This window comes from Pezoporus wallicus, unplaced genomic scaffold (genome assembly GCF_028554395.1).
Source record: "Pezoporus wallicus isolate ANWC-B61680 ecotype Strahan unplaced genomic scaffold, APGP_CSIRO_Pwel_v1 contig_6665, whole genome shotgun sequence".
Taxonomy (NCBI): Eukaryota; Metazoa; Chordata; class Aves; order Psittaciformes; family Psittacidae; genus Pezoporus; species Pezoporus wallicus.
The window spans coordinates 1-19,958 of record NW_026636967.1 but is presented as its reverse complement, the minus strand read 5'-3'; the positions used below and the strand labels follow the sequence as shown (position 1 = coordinate 19,958).

Genomic DNA, 19,958 nt, shown 5'->3' with positions numbered 1-19,958 from the left:
GTGATCTCAAAATGTCTCTCAGTAACACTTTAAAAATGCATCCTACCCGACAGTCTCTCTCTTCACATCTAAATATACTCTGTATGCTCTAGTTTAAAGAGCTGCTACTTGAAAAGAGAGCACTTGTTTGGAAATAACTCACCACAAAGTTTTCTATTTGTTTTCTTTTCTGGAAAAACCCTTGTGACCAAGATTTCACTGCATTTCTCATGGAAAAGGGAGAAAACCTGGCAACTCAGACTTTGCTTACCCTCTTTTCTGAAAGCTTACATCATCTTTAAGTTTACTGGGATAAAAGGAACCACATTTTTTACTAAAGGAGCTCAGAAGAACCACCAGTGCTGAACACTTGCACTGGAAGTCAGAACACAGTGATTTGCTCTGGAGGAACAACTGCATTTCCTTAATACTCTAAACCTCTTCAAGAGCTGTCAAAAGTTGAGCTGGAAAACAGAGATTCAATATTATTTGAATAATACATTTCATTAACATCACTGCTGATAATATTTCATTCCTGAAAGCAATAAGGAAGCGGCAAAGCAAAACAAATTCCTCAATTTGTTAGTTCAATTTGCCAAGAATATTTACTATTATATCACAGTGACCTGTGTAAACTAGCAAAACACAAGATGCTGGTCTTCACCACTCAGAACTTGTTCCAGATCCCCCCCATAAGATTTTTAATGCTGAATATAAGCAATAAACCAAAAAGTGATTTATAGCAATCATAATCCATTCAGTCCCCAAAACCTTAATCAGGCCTATGAGTTCCCACTGAACCCAGATTTATCAAGATAAACTGCAGGCACTATACAAAATAAGCAGATGGAGGTAAATGAGGCATGAAAGAAACTTCTCATGAGGCATGAGAAGAAACTTCTTCTCAGTGAGGGTGACGGAACACTGGAACAGGCTGCCCAGGGAGGTTGTGGAGTCTCCTTCCCTGGAGACATTCAAAACCCGCCTGGACACATTCCTGTGTAACATTATCTAGGTGTTCCTGCTCCGGCAGGGGGATTGGACTAGATGATCTTTCGAGGTCCCTTCCAATCTCTAGCATACTGTGATACTGTGATACTGTGAACAAGCAGAGACTGGGTATGAGTTAGCTCTTCCTCAGCAGGGTACTAAGGTTCACTGCTGAGAGGGAATACCAAAAAGCCTATCCAGCATTTAGATAGTTACTCCATTTGTAAATAGGACCACACTATTGGAACACTCATAAAGACCAAACTCTATAGCCAGACCAGTCTTGGCTCCCTGAAAACATTCTCTTCTAATACCCTTGCCTGATACTATCAGATAACACTAACAAGACAGCGATGCTAAGAGCAAGGAATAGGTATCAGCATCATTCTGTGGTTGGTGCTCCTGTTTATGGATGAAACAAAGAACATCCCAAAAACAGATGCATGTACTCAGATTATCAAAGAGCCTCAACTGTTTCTGTAACAGAAATGATCACAGTGGGGATGAGATAGAGACAGGTACCCCAATGTTTTTTCAACCCTCAGGATGGAATTTATCCTTAATTTTATGCCTCCTCACTCAGAGGACCATATTCAACATCTCATTTTCATCACATGACTACAACTAATACCAGCTCCATTAAATTTTGTACTGGGGCTAGTTATACATGAAATGTGTTTATGTACATTATATGTTTATATTGTAGCCTCAAATACACTAACACGCAAATGATCTGCTAAAACCCACATTATCTAAAGCTGTTAAATGTTCCATATCTGCCAGATTCAGCTGAGATTTAAAACAATGATGCAAGAAATTCATTACATTATACCCCTTTCTCTCTGCCCACCTGTTACAGGGCAATACAAATCCACCATCGCTTATGCTGTTTTCCTTTGGAGCCTGAGTACTTACACTGTAGCCATGATGAGAGGGGCCATCCCTACCTTTTCACGTCTTACAAACAGTAGAATAATGCCTCCCATTTCAAGACTCTGCATGCAGTTTGCAAGAAGTCTCCCAGGCCATGGTTTAGTATGATAAGTAAGACAGCCAAATCTGTGCCTCTGAAGAAATCACATTTCCCTACAGCGAGAATAAGAAAAGTGGTCTTGAGACTCCCACAAGCTTGGTGAGCCCAAGCTCTCCAGAGAGCCAGTGTAGATTTGCTACCACTCTCCAGGTGTTTATTTTGAGCCTTCATTTCCTTTGCTATACTGTGTCAGCTCATCAGCTTACAGCAAGCACCTTGAAACTCGCTGAAGGGAAACACTGGAGCCAAGGAGAGTGCAGGCTGCAACTGTTTCACTAAGAGATTTTCATGTCACATATGAGAACTGTGATCACGTATAAATGTTCACGTAACTACAGATTACTAAGCCATTTCTCTGCTTTCACACCTGAATCAGCAAGAATACTCCAGAGAGACAGATGGCCCCCATGACTGATACTCAACAGGGTCTTCTGTTTGCAGGTGTACCATCTCAAACACAGATTAGCTTCTACTCAGAGCAGGTCTTCCTGGAGAGCTGGTGGAGAGTGTGAATTCACTCACAGGAGAAAAGCCCAGTGTTACTCATGTAATAGCTTGGAAGATCTGGAGATAATTTTGGAACCAAGATAGCCCAAAAGACTGTCAGCAGAAGCAGCAGCAGTCTGCTGACAGAGGACAGAAAACAGAGAAATAAAAGCTAGAAAAGGAGCCTGGACTCACTGTTCAAGAGACAGGAACTGTGGGAGGCAACATGAACTGTTGAATTCTCCACCCTAAGCTACACCAAATTCTGTCTTTAAACTGGTACAAGCCTTCTGTGATGCCCTGGAAGTTAATAAATCTATTTCAACTTACCTATAAACAGGTGTTGGCTCTTCGTATGTCTATGATTCAGTCAGCCCCATAACAAATGCTGGCAGCACTGGGCCATAGTTACTGCATCAGAACACTACATGTCTGCAGCTTCCAGCTGCTGGGCTTTATTAGGCACCATAAAAGCAAGAGATCACAAAAGCATCGAGCCTGATGGATCCAAAGAGGAAAGAGAGTTACAAAATTTCTCCATTCAGTGGGAAGGTAGAGGAGGGATGCAGCATGCAAGACTGGATATTCCTGACGCTTCAAACTTAATATTTTATTGATTATTCAATCAATAAAACTTTAGTCTAATGGGTACTTTATTGTACTCTAGCTCTCTCATGATTTCTACAATACCATGCAGGGAGAGCAAAGGAAAACTCCTTTTCCGAGGGACACGTATGTATTTCCTCACCATGACTCTATCCTGCTCCACATCTTTCCTATCTGCACTCAAAAGTAGTGAGTGGTCAAAACATTCTCAGAGCTTGATAAAAATGAAAGTCAAATGTTTTCAACAAAAACCTCTTTGTTAACACATTCTCATGGCTACTGAAACTGCAAACCTGTTCAGAGAGATGCCTTAACAATGAAGTATCATTTAAAAATGCATTTGCAGCTGTGCATATTTCACTTCAGTCACACCATTGTGAATTATACCTCACCATGTCCTTATAGAAAAGAGGTGGGCTGTCAGGGGGATGGGAAGGGGGAGAGAAAAGAAAGGAATTTTTTTACTGAACAAAAGAGCTCCAAGAAACTGATACAGCTTTGCTGGAAGCTATTCCCAGCCCACTCAACATTTTTGATTGTATACATACATACCAGAATCCCAACAAGGGGCATTCTTCCCAGCTAAAATATGAACCATCAGCAAATCTGACCACCACCAGGGAGAAATACAAAACCCTTGTGGAAGTAAAGAAAAGCAGAGTGAAACCATCTTTCAGCTGTCCTAAATCAAGAGCTACATTTGAGAGCTCACCATGGTGGCAGCCTTACACAAACACACGCAAGTATCCAGCACACTGCTAGCCAAAGCTAAGCAAAGCAGGGTTCCTATGCTATTATTTGCTTTACTACCACAGTCAGTTACACAGCACTCAAAAAGTACACAATATACAAAGCACCTTTTCCTCACCTCCCCAGAAGCCTTGTGAAAAACTGGGTGAATTTACCAATATTCACCAGATAGTTCTGCAGTGAACCATTCTGCAAGGAAGCGTGCACTGACTCCAAGTCAGCTGGGAAGCCAAGCGCTACGCACTGCTTTCACAGCTCAAAACCACAACAGTGGCCTGTGGCAACGCTGAGAGAAGTCAGTGGGGAAGTAAATACCTCAAGAAAGCGAAGGCAGCACACGGCTGGGATACTGGTGAGGTCGAGCTAAACCTACTCACAACCCATGTCTGGCCCAGAGCCTGTACACAAGCACACCTGGGTGCAACAGGGCTTTTCATACAGAGATCCTCCTGAATGCAAGTGCTGTACAAAGGCAGGAACACCAGGAACCAGGCTGAGGCTGTTCAGACCTGCAGGAAAGCAGTACTGCATAGCAAACCTGAGGGTCCGAACCCAGACAAGGCAGCTGCATCTTCAAACACAGCACCATCACCATCTGTGCAGGACATCAAGAAAAGCTGAGCACCCTGCACTCAAGAGATCAGCACTAGAAAGCTGGCCTTGAACGCAGGTGCAGCAGGAATATAAACAGCACTGCTCAGCACTGGCAGGCTGCATGTACATTTAGGTCATGATCCTGGAACAAGGAAACAATTGAATGAACAGTAAAAGCTTATTATAAACGTTTTTTGTAAGGACACTCAGCAGGACCTGCCATTCACATGTCAGAAAAACAGGAACATGCTGACTTAAGGCTGAACTGAAGAAATCCACCTCTGAAATCCCTTCTCCCTGGAAAAAGTCTCTACCCACTTGCTTGAACTGAGCACTGGCCAGCCTGCTGATCCTCAAGCACATCACCATGGACCAAGGGTGAAGAACCACAGAGTTTTGTCTCCGTGAGCAGCTTTACATGTGAGCCACTGAAGGCTACATGTTGTAAGGAAAAAACAAATCTTCTAACCTCCTTCGGTATCTGCAAGCAGCTGTCTCAGATCCTCACTGGGACTGAACATGAGCAGACAAAGCTTATCCAAGTACCTGGAGACACTCAAAGGCTATTTGTAAAGCAAGAACAAAGTCTACATTAATGGTCTTCAACTCTATTAAGCAAAATAAAGAGGAACGCTGGCAGAAAGAAGATACAGATCCCACCAGCCTGAAAGAGAAATCAGAGCACCTTAAATTCTGACACACTCGAGTGCAGCATAGGGAGAAAGTAGAAGAGCTAATAAAAGGGAGTTCAGCCCCTAGCAAGTGACTAGCAACATGAAATATATATGATCCAGTTCTGGCAGTTCTCAGCTTTCCTTGCAAATCCTTCATTTTAAGGCAGCAGGTGCAACGATCAGGAAAGCAGAATATCATGTTTCTACTAGTTAGAAAGCATGCAGGTATATTTTCATGAAAGAGGACATTTTGGAAGGATCCTTTTGACACTGAAAACTGCCCATCTGAGAGGGAGAGACCATGGAGGAAGGCTGTAGAACAACTCTAAGAAACTCAGAGCAGACCCTGCAGCAGGCAGGTGGAAGGGTGGAAAGGGCCATGGGAGACCAGGATTAGAAGCACTAGAGATTTGTAAGTGATGCTTTAACAATAGCTTTCTTTTAAGAAGGAAGCTCTTCCTGCTGTAGGTAATCTGTTTAGTGTGAACATAAATTTAAACACTGGGGAAGGGCTGCACAAAGGATAAGCGATTCGTCGGTCAGCTAAAACCAACAGCTCTAAAACTCCTCCAATACCTATCCAGTAACATGGACCACAGCAGAGAGGGAATAGTCACTCCCCAAAGCAGTGGTCAGGGGCAGCTCAGTGGGGCTGCTCCAGCCTTTACATAGGCTAGCAGATGACCTAGGAAGGTCTTTTTCAGCCACGTTTTCTATTTTCATAGTCTCTCCCCTTTCCAAGAGGTCACGCAGATGAAAACACCAATTTAACTAATGCCAGATGGCAGACAAGTTAAGCCATATGAATCTTAGCTTATTATATAATTATCTTAATTTTTTGTAGAAACATGGAAATGCTTACAGTTACTGCCTGGATATTTTGTACATAAACATTTCTAGGCTGTTTATATTTTAAAGAAATTAAGCCCACATGGTTTTGACCAACTACTCCATTACCATGTGGCACGTTTATGAAAAAAGAAACCCAAGGCTAAGTTTGAAGCTATGCAAAGAGGTTGCAGACACCAATGTCCCTCAGGAACCCAAAATAATACTTATGAAATGTGCACATCAACTCACAGTTGTAGATTTACTGGATAGAAACTTAAGATTTGCACTCAGTGTTACATGCACCAAATTATTTTCTGGCAAAATCAAGACCATTTAATTTACCTTTAATGAGCCATAATGCATCAGCAAAGACAACAGCACATGAGTGTTCAAGCTCATTTCGCTACTGAATCACATCAGTATGGCAATGGACAGTTTCAGCACCAAACACACCAAGCCATGTGCCAGAATCTCCACAAGTCATCTACAGATTCTACAATCTAATCTAAACTTCATGTGTACAGGTAACAGCAGCACTGAGGAACTGTTAACAGATGTTACAGATGCAGCTCTGCAAGTTATGATCTTGCTATAAAGTCACTGGCAATTACAGATCCAGTGCACGTACAGACTTCTGAATGAAGCCAGTTATATTTGTAGGTGTCCCATTAGAAACCAGGAGCACATGTTTGAATTTGCATAAGAATCGGTGTGAAGGATTCAGTTACATCCCCAACAATCTCCAGCAGCTTTTGTTACACTGTCAATTACACAAGTTAGGAAGTGCCTGTCTGACAATTTTCTTGCAAAAAGTCTAGCTCCCAAAACCTTCTTCCCACAAGAGACCTCCCCTTAGAGCCCAAAAGAAGGGAAGACCACCTCTACTCCAAACATTTCTTCCCCTCAACCCACTCTCCAGCTCTCACAACAGCAGCCCCAAGCTGCAGAACACACACAAGGCTTCAGACCACCCAGGGTTTCCAGCATGCAGCTGAACACATGCCTCTAAACAAGGGGCTGGACTTCTCCTCCCACAGTTATTAAGTCATTTTCCCAGCCTAAAGAGAAGCTCTGCTAAATTAGAAATGTGGCGCATACATTGGGAGCATGTGGGTCCACTTATTGCTTCCACCTGATGACCTTCAGGCAGCAGCACTGGATTAAATAGGTTATCTGCTCTGTCCTCATCCCCATGCTCTGCCTGCACAACCATTTGGACCATCATGCAGCAAAGAAAAGCAGAGGCCTGGGCTCATTGGAAATGTGATGCTCCAGGGCAGCCTTGGATGCAGTGATCATGAGATAGTCAAATTTGAGATCCTCAGGACAGTGAGAAGAGCGTGCAGCAAGCTCACTGCCCTGGACTTAAACAGAGCAGAATTTGGCCTCTTCAGGAACCTGCTTCGGAAGGTTCCATGGGATATAGCCCTAGAGGGCAGGGGTGCCCAAGACTGTTGGTTGATATTCAAGGATCACCTGCTACAAGCTCAGGAGTGTTGCATCCCAACCAGAAGGAAGTGCAGCAGGAGGGCCAGGAGACCTCCTTGGATGGATAAGGAGCTGCTTAGGAAAATTCAAATCAAAAAAGAGGCTTATAATAAGTGGAAGCAAGGACAGGCGGCCTGGGAAGAGTACAGGGATGTTGTGTGGGAAGCTAGGGACCAGGACAGGAAAGCTAAGGCCCTGTTAGAATTAAACTTGGCTAGGGATGTTAAGGATAACAGGAAGGGATTCTACAGGTACATAGCAAATAAAAAACAGAGTAGGGAGAACATAGGCCCCTTCTCAGTAGAACTGGCTACACAGGATTTGGAGAAGGCTGAGGTTCTGAATGACTTCTTTGCCTCGGTCCTCACTGGCAAAGGCTCTGACCGCACCACCCAAGTCTTGGAAGCCAGATGCAGGGACTGTGAGAATGAAGACCTTGAGCCCACTGTAGGAGAGGATCTGGTTCGAGACCATCTTAAAAATCTGAATGTGCACAAGTCCATGGGACCTGATGAAATCCATCTGCGGGTCCTGAAGGAGCTGGCGAATGAAGTTGTGAAGCCACTGGTCATCATATTTGAGAAATCATGGCAGTCAGGTGAAGTTCCCAATGACTGGAAAAAGGGAAATATAACCCCCATTTTCAAGAAGGGGAAAATGGATGACCCAGGGAATTACAGAGCAGTCAGTCTCACCTCTGTGCCTGGCAAAATCTTGGAGCAGATTCTCCTGGAAGGCATGCTAAAGCACATGAAAAACAACAAGGTGCTTGGTGACAGCCAGCATGGCTTCACTAAGGGGAAATCCTGCCTGACCAATTTGGTGGCCTTCTATGATGGGGCTATGGAACTGATGGACAGGGGTAGAGCAGTCGATGTCATCTACCTGGACTTGTGCAAAGCATTCGACACTGTCCCACATGACATCCTTGTCTCTAAATTGGAGAGACATCAATTTGATGGATGGACCACTCGGTGGATAAAGAACTGGCTGGATGGCCGCATGGAAAGAGTTGTGGTCAATGGCTCAGTGTCCGGCTGGAGACCAGTAATGAGTGGTGTCCCTCAGGGATCAGTGTTGGGACTGGTCTGGTTCAACATCTTCGTCGCTGACATGGACAGTGGGATTGAGTGCGCCCTCAGCAAGTTTGCCGATGACACCAAGTTGTGTGGTTCGGTTGATATGCTGGAGGGAAGGAATGCCATCCAGAGGGACCTTGACACGCTTGTGAGGTGGGCTGATGCCAATCTCATGAAGTTTAACCATGCCAAGTGCAAGGTCCTACACCTGGGTTGGAGCAATCCCAGGCACAGCTACAGCTTGGGCAGAGAAGAGATTGAGAGCAGCCCTGCAGAGGACTTGGGGGTGTTGGTCGATGAGAAAATGAACATGAGCCAGCAGTGTGTGCTCACAGCCCAGAAAGCCAACTGCATCCTGGGCTACATCAAAAGGAGCGTGACCAGCAGGTCGAAGGAGGTGATCCTGCCCCTCTACTCTGCTCTTGTGAGACCTCACCTGGAGTATTGTGTGCAGTTCTGGTGTCCTCAGCATAGAAAGCACATGGAACTGTTGAAACAAGCCCAGAGGAGGGCCACGAGGATGATCAGGGACTGGAGCACCTCCTGTATGAAGACAGGCTGAGAAAGTTGGGGCTGTTCAGCCTGGAGAAGAGAAGGCTGCATGGAGACCTCATAGCAGCCTTCCAGTATCTGAAAGGGGCCTATAGGGATGTTGGGGAGGGACTCTTCATTAGGGACTGTAGTGACGGGACAAGAAGTAATGGGTTAAAACTTAAACAGGGGAAGTTTAGACTGGATATAAGGAGGAAATTCTTTCCTGTTAGGGTGGTGAGGCACTGGAATGGGTTGCCCAGGGAGGTTGTGAATGCTCCATCCCTGGCAGTGTTCAAGACCAGGTTGGACAAAGCCTTGGGTGATATGGTTTAGTGTGAGGTGTCCCTGCCCATGGCAGGGGGGTTGGAACTAGATGATCTGCAGGTCCTTTCCAACCCTAACCATTCTATGATTCTATGACTGACCCAGCTGAAACAACCCACCTCCTCACCTCTACCCTGGTTCACTTTACTATGTATCCTCCAAAATGCTTGCACTGGGACAAGGCAGAAGGTGCTAGCAAGCAGAAGCCTAAGCAGGTAGGTTACAAAGAGCCATCAGACACATCAGCCTCTGAAGACCTGGTAAATGCTAGCTGCAGCCTTATCTGAAGTGTAAGGGCAGTGTATACATCTCTATGCACATCTGAGAAAGAGTCCTTCAGTGAGCAAGCTATTGGAGCTTGGCTGTAACAGGCATAGGACTGCTAAATGCTTGTGTCTTACACCCAAAACTACACAGGTGGAACAGTAAAAGACAGAGCACCTTGATGTTGGTGCCCCACAGCCAGGAAAAGGATACTGCAATTGCTCTGCTGAGAATGTCAATGTCCCTGTCCCCATTACAAACCCATGAGTTCACACAGCTGAAGCAGCAGTGAAATGAGGACACATGTGACAAGGTGAAATAAAGACTGCATACAACGAGCTGGAAAGCTTACAGGATTGTCTTGAGATTAGACCCCATGTTAATGACACCCATTTTCAGAACAGCCCCTCTAGAGGCAGTCAAATCCAGCTCTGGCACAGCCTCCAGCTGAGCAGGCTCTCCCTGAAGAAACTCAAGACTGAGTGACCTCAAACGATCCTGCTATATTTGTAAAAATGTGTGTGAGGAAATGTCCTCCAACAGCCCTGCAACTTTCATGGTCTCAGGAAAGCCATAGCATGCCTTGTCAAGGTTTCAGCCTGAACAGGGTTAAGAGTTACGCTGCCAGACAAACTCCTTAAAAGATAAGAGAAGGTAATCATCCTCTCCAAAGCAAAAAATGGAGCTCCTTTGTTAAAAACAAACCTAGACCCACAGTCCCACAGCCAAAGGCATCCAAAGAAACACCATGCCTCCAGCAGGTCCAACAGAACCTCAGAAGCTGTTCACAAAGTGACATTTCAAGCTGGCACAAAGCTCCCCAGAGTCTCACTTCTTTGGTTTCAAGATGCATTGCAAAACTGCAAGGTGGGCAGCAAACTCTGCAGCAGAGAGAAGGCTGTGTTCCTCTGAAACTGGCCTTTAGCAGCTGGCAGGACATCTACAAAATCCAGTGGTGCACCAGTTAGAAAAAGTCACGTACCATATGTAAAGGAAGCCTGGCTGGGAATGGCCTCACATTCTAATTGTGAAACTGCACCCGTACATAAATTAATAGGAGACCACACTGCTGTGTGAAAGAGCAGCCTTGTTCACCTCCCTGTGTGTTCCCACTGCTGATCTAAGCCACCTGCTATATATTTCCCTGCATTAGGATGAAGCAGGTGGGCTGAGCACTGCAAACTGTTTCTCATTCCAGAAGCAGTAGTATGTATGTGCAGGTTTCTCTCACAGTACACCCCAGTAAGCAGCTGCAAGAAAGCAAACTGTACTGGCATAAAAACCCCACAAGAGCTGTTTCATGACAAGCCACTGCCAAGCTATGATCTCACAACCTCAACAAGAGCACCCAACAGACTAACGTGTCCAAAGGTGCCAGTACCAGCAGCTCCACACGAACGACGTGCCACAGCCATCGCAGCTGCTCCCCATGCTCGATGCTGCCACGTGCTCCCACAGAGGATGAGCCTGGCTGGCCACAGGAGCATGTCACCAGCTTGCCACAACAGCATGATCACAGCACGGGGTGGTGCAGCTGGGCCTTCGGCAGAGAATTCCCCCACGCAACCCACTGCCAGGAGCCAGGGCACACAAGGGATCAATCACAGAGGGCTCGGCAGATGTGATACTTGTGGACATGTGCCTGGTTCTCAGAAGCTGAGGTACATCTGCATTAACCACGTTCCCCAGGCAGAGATTGCCCTCTCAGCAGAAAGGGGATACAGACTTATATAGAGTATATATAGATAAGGCTTCCTAAGAATCTCTCAATGGAGGTTATTCTCTGCTCTGTATCTAGATCCAGCCTAGTGCCTGTTGGGAAACACGTATCAGAGAAGTGTATGTGCAAACTGCAGCTCATTTTGGCCATTAATGAGAACCCTGCACTGGAAACCCTTGAAACACAGGGAAGAACTACATTATGAGCTCCACAGTTTTCCCATGACTTCATCTGCAGCCCTCTACCTGCAAGGGTAAAGATCCCTTTAGAAATCTCCCTCCTGCACATGACATTTACTTACTAGCAGCAAGGAGCACCTCCAAGCCCCCACACTGCAGTGGCTTTGTAGAAAAATCCTTCCCTGTAGAGCAAAGTTTAACAGAGCAAAGGGATCTGATGGAAGAGACAGTGGCTTTCTGCAGAAGATTTTTAAGAGCATACTACTTTGCTGAGCAGTGAAAACAGGTTCCACTGCACCCTGCACATAGACAGACAACTTGGCTTTACAGCCTTACACCTTCATACCTCCAGCTCTTCCCAGCCCCAGTAACACACACTTAAAAAAAAACATCCTCAATCACCAGGTTTGCTCTTTTTTCCCTTTGTGGAACAAAAGAAACTACCTCCCCAAGGCCCAGGAGGTTGCACACATCTTAGAGCACTGAGAAAAAGGTGGCTAAATGACCATTTCCCAAAAAAGAGCAAAGCAGGAAACACAGCGAGTTGATCAAAACCTCCCAGTGTCCAGGTGCTGATCCCCGCCCAAATAGCACACACCGTTCTTGGAGGCATTTCCCAACACATTCAAACATCTGTAAGACAGTTATCCTTCCAAATCAGCACAGAGGCTATGCACACTGCACACAACATCAAAATTGATATCTTATGATAATCTGCCTGCTTAGAGAAGAACAAATGCCATTTTCCTTAACAACTCTTCTGAAATAAGATCTGAACCACCATGCAGATTTCAAACTTTTTTGAAATACAAACACACACTCTTATTTTCAGTGCAAACCTCCTAAGAACAGCCACTCAGCAGCTCGGGAAGACAGAACTTCCATAAAGCATGCAGCTGCCAGGACCTGCACCCAAACCATAGTCACTGTAAAGGTGCAGCAGCCACCATGTACCACCCCAAGCCAGGCAAGCAGTAGCACACTTCATAGCTTGCAGGCCCCTGCTCTGGTTTGTATGCATGAGAGCCTCCACTTAAGCAAACTGCACAGCCTACAAGCTGCTCTGATGTTTATTTTTGCTGCACGCTTTAAAAATTAGATTCCTTTTTCACTGGAGCAGGGGAGGTCCAACACTGGCATTTGAGCTCTTGATCAAAATACTTACTGCCCTGCAAGAAACTGCACTGGAAGCCAGACTGGCCTGCAGGCTCCCAGCTGCTAGATGAGAAGGAACAAGCAGGCAACCTCAGAAGTAAGGCACAGCTCGTGACAAGTGAGACAGCCACACAAAGCACTTCAGGAAAGGCTAAGGTGGTTCTACAGGAGGAAATAGGTTCCAGACTCCAGCATGCAACAAGAGAGCCCATTGCACCCAGTTTTCCAAACACAGGAGCTCCCCTCCTCTTCTTCCCAAGACTCAGGCTCACCAGGTTGCTCTGCAGACTCTCTACTACAGTTACACCGACCGAAGGACAGGGTCTACATGTGCAGTAGTTATCAACCACCCTCATCCTTGAGAAATCCCTCCTCCAGAGCTACTGGCTACAGCATGCCCATCATAGCTCTCTAGGCCATTCATTGTTTTAAACAAATGAGTGATTAGCAAGGATTCACTCTCTCCTTGTGAAGCTGGCTGCATGCCTTGCAAGCCTCCACATCACTGTACAGTACCATAATCCAATTAAACCTCACTATGAGAGGAGCTTCACGCTATCACATTCAATTAGACAGCTAAGCTTCTTATCATCTGCACATTAGGATCCACTCAGACTAAAACTCCCCCAGCCCTGTTTGGGAAGTGGCATTCTTCAACAAAGCAAGGACACACAGGAGGACTATAAAGGTTCATATTCGTATTGCTGACTTACATGGAGGTAGAAACACAAGAAAAATAAGATCCAGTGACCAGTTCCTGCCCACTCGCAGTTACATTCTCTCAGAGGCTCCCTGCTCCCCCTTTGGCCTACTGCTCCCAAACTTCCTAGGGAAATGGAGCACTTCTGAAGGAGCACTATGGGTCCAAACGATTTTCACTCTTTAGTAAGTCAATGGAAAGGCAAAAGCTACTGGAGGACCTGGCAATATTGAGTCGTCTGGCAGCCAGCCACCAATTCCATAGGAAATACCCTCCCTAGAAGGTCACCATAACAGTGGCAAAATTTGTCCCAAAAGAATTGGAAAAAGCTACCAAGATGTGACGCAAATGAAGGCAGTGAGCGGGGCCAGCTTCCTGCGCGAGGCCAAAGCACGAGCTTCTCCTACAAAAAGAAAGATTAAGGGTTGCAAGAAACATAATGGCCTCTTGTAACAGCTGAGTTGTTGCTTTGCTTTTCTTGGCAGAGAAGAGGGATGTTTTGTTGCTGGTTGATTAATCTATTATGCAAATCATTTCATAGCTAATTTGATATAGCCAGACACTTGCCACAGATATCATCTGCGTGCTAAGAGATGATGAAAGGTGGAGTATCAACAGCTCCATGTGACAGAGCTTTTATTTCCTGGATAAGCAGCTGCAGGGTCGCCTTCTGCCACACAGGGCTGCAAGAGCATGGGCCAGACCTGCCAGGGAACACAAAGGGAAGGTCCCTTGGGCACCTTCACTTGATGGAAGGCAAGGAAAGAGGCCCTTCAAAAGAGCAGCCCTTTCCTTCCACTTCTAATGCCCTTCGGCACTGGGCATGTGCAGAGCATCCAGATGAAAACCACGCACAATCCCATTCAGAGACCTTTCACTAAGCAGCTTTGAGATTAAGACTTTTTCAGAACTGCTCTTCACATACACAAGCTTCACCTTACATCAGCTAAAAGATGATTCAAAATAGGTCTAACTAGAAGTTTGACTCCAACAAACCACTCAGCCTTTAGACAGAACATTATTTCCACTGAATACAGAGTCCAAGTTATACACAGCAATATCATACAACATGACAAACTTAGTAATCACTGTGATAGGGTTTGCATGTGGAGCACTAAGGGATCAAGTGATCTTACCCAAAGTAATATTATTTTTGTCTTGATCTCTCCTACAAAGACGAAGGACGAGAAATAGGCTCTCTAAGAATCAAAGGGTTGGTTTTAGCCACTGCACTTTACCCCAAGCATTTCATCTCCATTGCTCAGTTGCAGATGCTTTTCCTCATGCATGTCAAATGTTCACTATTGGCTTAGCGATTGTTTCAAACCCTATCTTGCGTGCTCATTTGTATTCAATTGCCTTCAGTGGTAAAATTTAGCCACTCCATGCTATTCAAAGTCAAAACAAAGCCTCCAGATAAGCACTTCTGAAACGTACCTAGTCATCTGCGTAATTAGACATTTGCCTAGTTCCAAATGTACTGAAAAGCTAGTCAGCTCCCAACGAACGTGCCAGCAGTTATCCTGAGTTATTCTCTCATAAATGTTAGCGTACCAAGGGATCAGGAGGTTAAGATACATTTAAATTAGCATCTCTCCCTCCCTGAATTAATTAGCATTTTTAATTATGTAGCATCACCTGATCATAATTACTACTCTAGCAAGTTGCCCACCTTTCTTTGCCAATGTAGCATGTAGTTTCCATCGCTCAAGCCAGGTCAGAACATGCTCTCACTGGCCAAGAAAAGTGCCCATTCCCAATGTAGGCACACATCCTTCGTACCAAAAGGCAAAGCCTCTCCCTGCTGAGCACATTTGCAGCAAACCCTCACAGAAAAGAGCCAGCAACGAACTTCAAGCAGGTCACAACCCCCTCAGCCCTCAGCTGGGAGACAGAACCAATACCATGTACGGATGCAAACATGTAGAACGCTGGACTGACGTGCAATCCTCACTGATGGTCCAGTGGTCTATTGTGGTCACATCTCTGTGCCATTACCATTACATGCTCACAGACCCCTCTGCAAACCACTGCAACTCATTAACCTACAGGAAACTGATAGATCAGTAGAAGATGGGAGCTGGCACAGGGAGAGCAGCACATAGCCCAGGGCATGAGCAAACTGGCAGGATGCACTCAGCTGCTGTGAATCCATAGCCTCACTCCAATCAGTTTCCATCACCCTGGGGTATGTCCACACCCAGGCTGGTGTGAAAGTCCATGTACTGGAAGGGCATCCCAGCACACCCAAAGCAGTAACATCCCTGCACCAGCAACCTCCTGTTTAAGTCCAGGGGATGCATATGGATTCCCTTCATGTTTCCTCACCCAGCGGGCAAGCTACAGAGACAAGCAGACATCTGAAATGCTCAGGCAGTGCCCGGTCAACAACCTTGTATCTCCAGCACCATCTTTTCCTAGGTCTGTTCCACAGCCTTCCTTCACATCTCAAAGGGGCACCAGGTCACACTTGCTCTATGTGCAGTTCAGGCTCAATACATTCAGTTTCACTTTACAGTTCGAAGCTTTGCAGGAACTTTTTCAAGTATGTGACAATTAAGGCAGTAGCCTAAACCAAAACCTGTTCTTGATGGAAGCACCAACCCTCACCTTCTCTTGCTCCAGCAGACCCCCTTCCAACAGAACTTTTCCTCTAAGACTAGTCTTCCTCTGAACAGCCTCCCCATGGTTCTGTCTCCTCATAACGCTTCTTCAAGATGGGATGGTGCTGCACCATGCCATTCACACCACGCATTCATCAAAAGATTAGAAAGGTAAAAAAAAAATAAATAACCCACAGAACACTTCAGTGTGAGGAACTGAGGGGAAAAGTGTTGATTCTCCCCAGCTATGCAGCAAGATCTTTCAGTTTTACAGGTGGTAGGGAGAGCTTTACTTAATGTAACCTTCCTCAAAGGAAAAGATTTCAATGCACAGAAGAAACAGCAGGAAAAGGTAGGCATCTCTCCCCTCTGGTATGCAGTGGTTACACCCAAATAGTGAAACAGCTTGAGTCACATTTCTGGGATCACTAAAAGAAAGTACGTGCATTTCAGCAGCACTATGGTCAAAACCCCCAGGAGCTGCATGTGCTGAAGAAAGAAATCAGAAAATCATTTCTGCAAATGGCAGAAGAGAAAGGGAGACCAGCACAACTGCAAAACATCACCTAAACTTGTGTTGCACTCAAAAAATATGTTTGCAGGACAACACTCTAACTCTTCACTATTATTCTCCCTCAAGTTTAGACACAGCCTTTTCACATAAGGGAACTCCATGGACGCGCCAAGGCAGCCTTCCAGATTTTACTGACACCCCACCCAAGCTGAATGGGCCTTCAGTAAATCACCCACGGAAGAAGAGTGTGCTGAAGAGCCGTGCTTTAGAGCTCTCCCTCCCACAGTCCAGTTCTTGGCCATCACCTGGGAAGCGCACACATCATTCACATGAAGACCTCCACCTCAACACTCACCTAATATAGGGCTATACAGGCACAGCCCATTCCAGGCACTGTGTCCATCCAGCCCCTCCTGCTCCAGCTTCCTGTAGGAGAAACTGTTTAGAAATGGGGAAAGATTTATTGTACCAAAAAGAAAAGGGAAGGAAGCAATACTCTCTCCCCGAGCATATGCCTCTCTTCCATGAATCCTCTGACTTTCTGACAAGCTCAGGCCTCTTCTCAGCTAGGAGATGCCATGTCAACAGAAGCCCTCAGGGGAACTTGCAACTGGTTGAAATCTCTGAAGAGACCAAGGCAATTCCACAGTACTTGACCATGCACCAAGGCCCGCTCTCTTCTACATCCTCCTCTTGTGTCCCAACAGATGGCTGCCTCAACAAGCTCATTTTGAATATTGTTTTCCTTGCAGAACAGTTTTTATCCCAGTCTCTCTCACTTTAATACAAATAACCTTGAATGCTGTTGCGGTACAAGAAAAATCATTACAATATGAACTTAAAATACAGAGGCAGTAGTATATCTTAAAGATGCTCAAACTCCTCCCTTCTCTGACGGAGAGGTTTGTTGCAAAGCCTCTAATGAAATGCAAAGCATGGACCCAATGTAGCATCACAAGATGACAGAAACAACAGAATTGAGCCTTCAAGCTCTGCACCCCCACTGCTACTACAGAATTCAGTTTGCCCAGCACATGCAGCATGCAGCACACACCTTGCCGTGCAAACAGACTAACACTGCTGCAGAAACTGCAACCTCAGCCGCTCCCCACTTCACTTTAGATTAATAAAAATCACTTGGCAGCCACAACTACAGACCTGCCATTCACTGCACAGTGTATGCAGCCCTTGCACACTTGCCCAGCCCGCGTGGGTTAGTCCACATCCAGCAGGGCTATGGAAAGACCTGCTCATGTGGTCAGCAGCAGATAAGGCAGCTGATGTTCACTCTTTCTCCTGCCCATGCTCTAGGAGAAAAGAGAACCCAGGAAGAACAAGCAAAGATGATCGCAAGAACAGGGCTGAAACCAGAGGGACCCACACTACACACAAATTACTTCATACAAAAGGTATGTTCCTAAAAGGTCCCACTTGCCCCAGTTGATGCTTAAGGCCCCAGGACATGCAGTCAGAGCACTTTCACTCGCCGCTGCTTCTCAGCTTGCTTCAGTGACTTCAAAATTTTCCCCTCAAGCCCCAGTTCTGCCCCACCTGCCCAGATACCCACATGTCCTTGCACCACTCAGATTCCTCTAGGCACCTTCACCAGCTGTCTGAAATCTGCTGCAATTCCAATGCCCGGGACCCACCCTAAACGCCAAGTCCTGTGCAAATGCACCAATCCTCTACCACAACAAGCCAGGGACAGTAATCTCACACCCTATTTTCTGGTCATCTACATATATGCAAACTAGGAAGCTATGTTGTGAGCTTGTTTTCAGATCTGCAAGTATCAGCATAAATGATAATGCAGAACTAGAAGTCCTTGGCAGGGACTGACATTTGTTTCTTTGTTTTTTTTTTATTTCAATTTAATAGCCATTGTAATGAGGTCGGATGAAATGGGAACCCAAACAACTCCCTGTAGTCAAGGGGTACGGTGGACAGAGTTTTCAAAACAGCACTACAAGAGGGCCTCCATATCCTCCGCACACCAGCAGGGTCAATGCAAATCACACTGGAATCTAGCACAAAAATCAAAAAGCACCATCTGCTCCTCCAGCTCCTCCTGTACAGGCAGCTCCTTCCATGGCAAAAGGACTTCTTACAGGGGCACATTCCCCTTGGTGCTATTCTCCTTCCAAGACCTCTCACTGCAGATAAAGCTAAACAAGACACAAGCTGAGAAAGTTGCTGCCTGACAGATACTCCAAGGTACTGTCAGCACAGATAAGCTGCTATACACCAAAATCATCTGCAACTGTCAGACTTGGGTTTTCTTCTACCCCACGCTATCTGTCTGCCCACAATGTCAAACCACTATGACTGTGGGTAATGTTTAAGCTAAGACAGCTATCAGTCCCACGAGCAAGCTGTTAGTACTGCAAGACTGGGATGTGGCCATCAAGTCCAACCTGCTATTTAGATGGAGAAGAAGCCAGAGGGATTGGGGGGGTTTATAAAGCTTGCAAAACATTACATTCTTGTGAGGTCAGCCCGATAACTGTTCCCTTTCTGCTTACTTGCTGTGTGCCCATTAAAAGAGAAAGTAGAGCTTGGAAGATTGAGCTTTAGCACGTTTAAATCCTCAAAAGCCAGACACCAAGAGTACTAATTTTGTAGAAGCCAAAAGGATCCTTCCCATTTGGGCTAAAAAAAAAAAAGCACACGCAAGGATCACATCCACGTGTTTATACACAGACACCAGAGGCGGGGAAAGATTCGAGACTGGGAGCGGGTGAAAAACCAGCAGAAGATAAATCTGATGCCTGCCTGGAGGCAGCTGATGTGGGTCATATACCAGGCAAGGGCCCCATTAACAGGACACCCCACATGGGATGGTGAGGCACGGGGAGCACTGACATGAGAAGGCACCTGGCACCCCAAACCCTGCCAACCAACACATAGCCCATGCCAGGCTTTCTGGAGGGCCACTCAAAATGCTGTGAGGCTGACCCCTCACAGACCTGACAGAGGGCAGCAGCCCTCCCCAGGCCTCTCACTTTAGAGTGGGTGGTCCCTGCACTCCCCACCCACCCCAAAACCCACCGAAGGTGTGCGGGGAGCCCCGCCCACCGCTGAGGTCAAGCTGAGGTGCGGGGAGACGCCCCAAAGGGGAGGGAAGGAACCCTAACATTGAGAGTAGAGCCGCAAAGCTGAGCGGAAAGTGGGGATTGCGGGAGCAGCCCCAGGGGCCTCACGGCTGGACGCGCAGGCCTCCGACCTGCGACCCTCGGCGTGTCAGAGAGGCCCGAGCCCAGCCCCGGGGTCTGCCGGCTGAAGGGGAAGGGTCCGCCCGCCGTTACCTGGGGACGCAGCTAGGGCTGGAACCGTCGATCTCCCAGGTAGCGAAGAGGTTCATAGGCACGGGCCGCCCCAGGGCCCCAGGGCCGCCCGGGAAGCTGAGGCGGCTCCGCTCCGCCGCCGCCGCCATGGCTGCCGGCCTGGCGCGCGCC

General features: G+C 46.4%; 1 protein-coding gene across 15 annotated transcripts in view; it reads right to left on the bottom strand.

Moving 5' to 3' along the window:
* The window catches only part of PACS2 (phosphofurin acidic cluster sorting protein 2), a 78,667-nt gene extending 58,715 nt beyond the window's left edge, over positions 1–19,952 (bottom strand). For 12 of the 15 annotated variants that reach the window (XM_057402379.1, XM_057402385.1, XM_057402389.1 and 9 more), the window contains exon 1: positions 19,809–19,952. In XM_057402379.1, the coding sequence (XP_057258362.1) occupies positions 19,809–19,936 (128 nt within the window). In that variant the 5' untranslated portion in view covers positions 19,937–19,952. Of the gene's footprint in view, positions 1–15,996; positions 16,089–19,808 lie in introns of those variants that run through there. The other 3 variants (XM_057402392.1, XM_057402393.1, XM_057402388.1) reach the window with 2 other exon arrangements.
* Between the last annotated feature and the right edge of the window lie 6 nt (positions 19,953–19,958).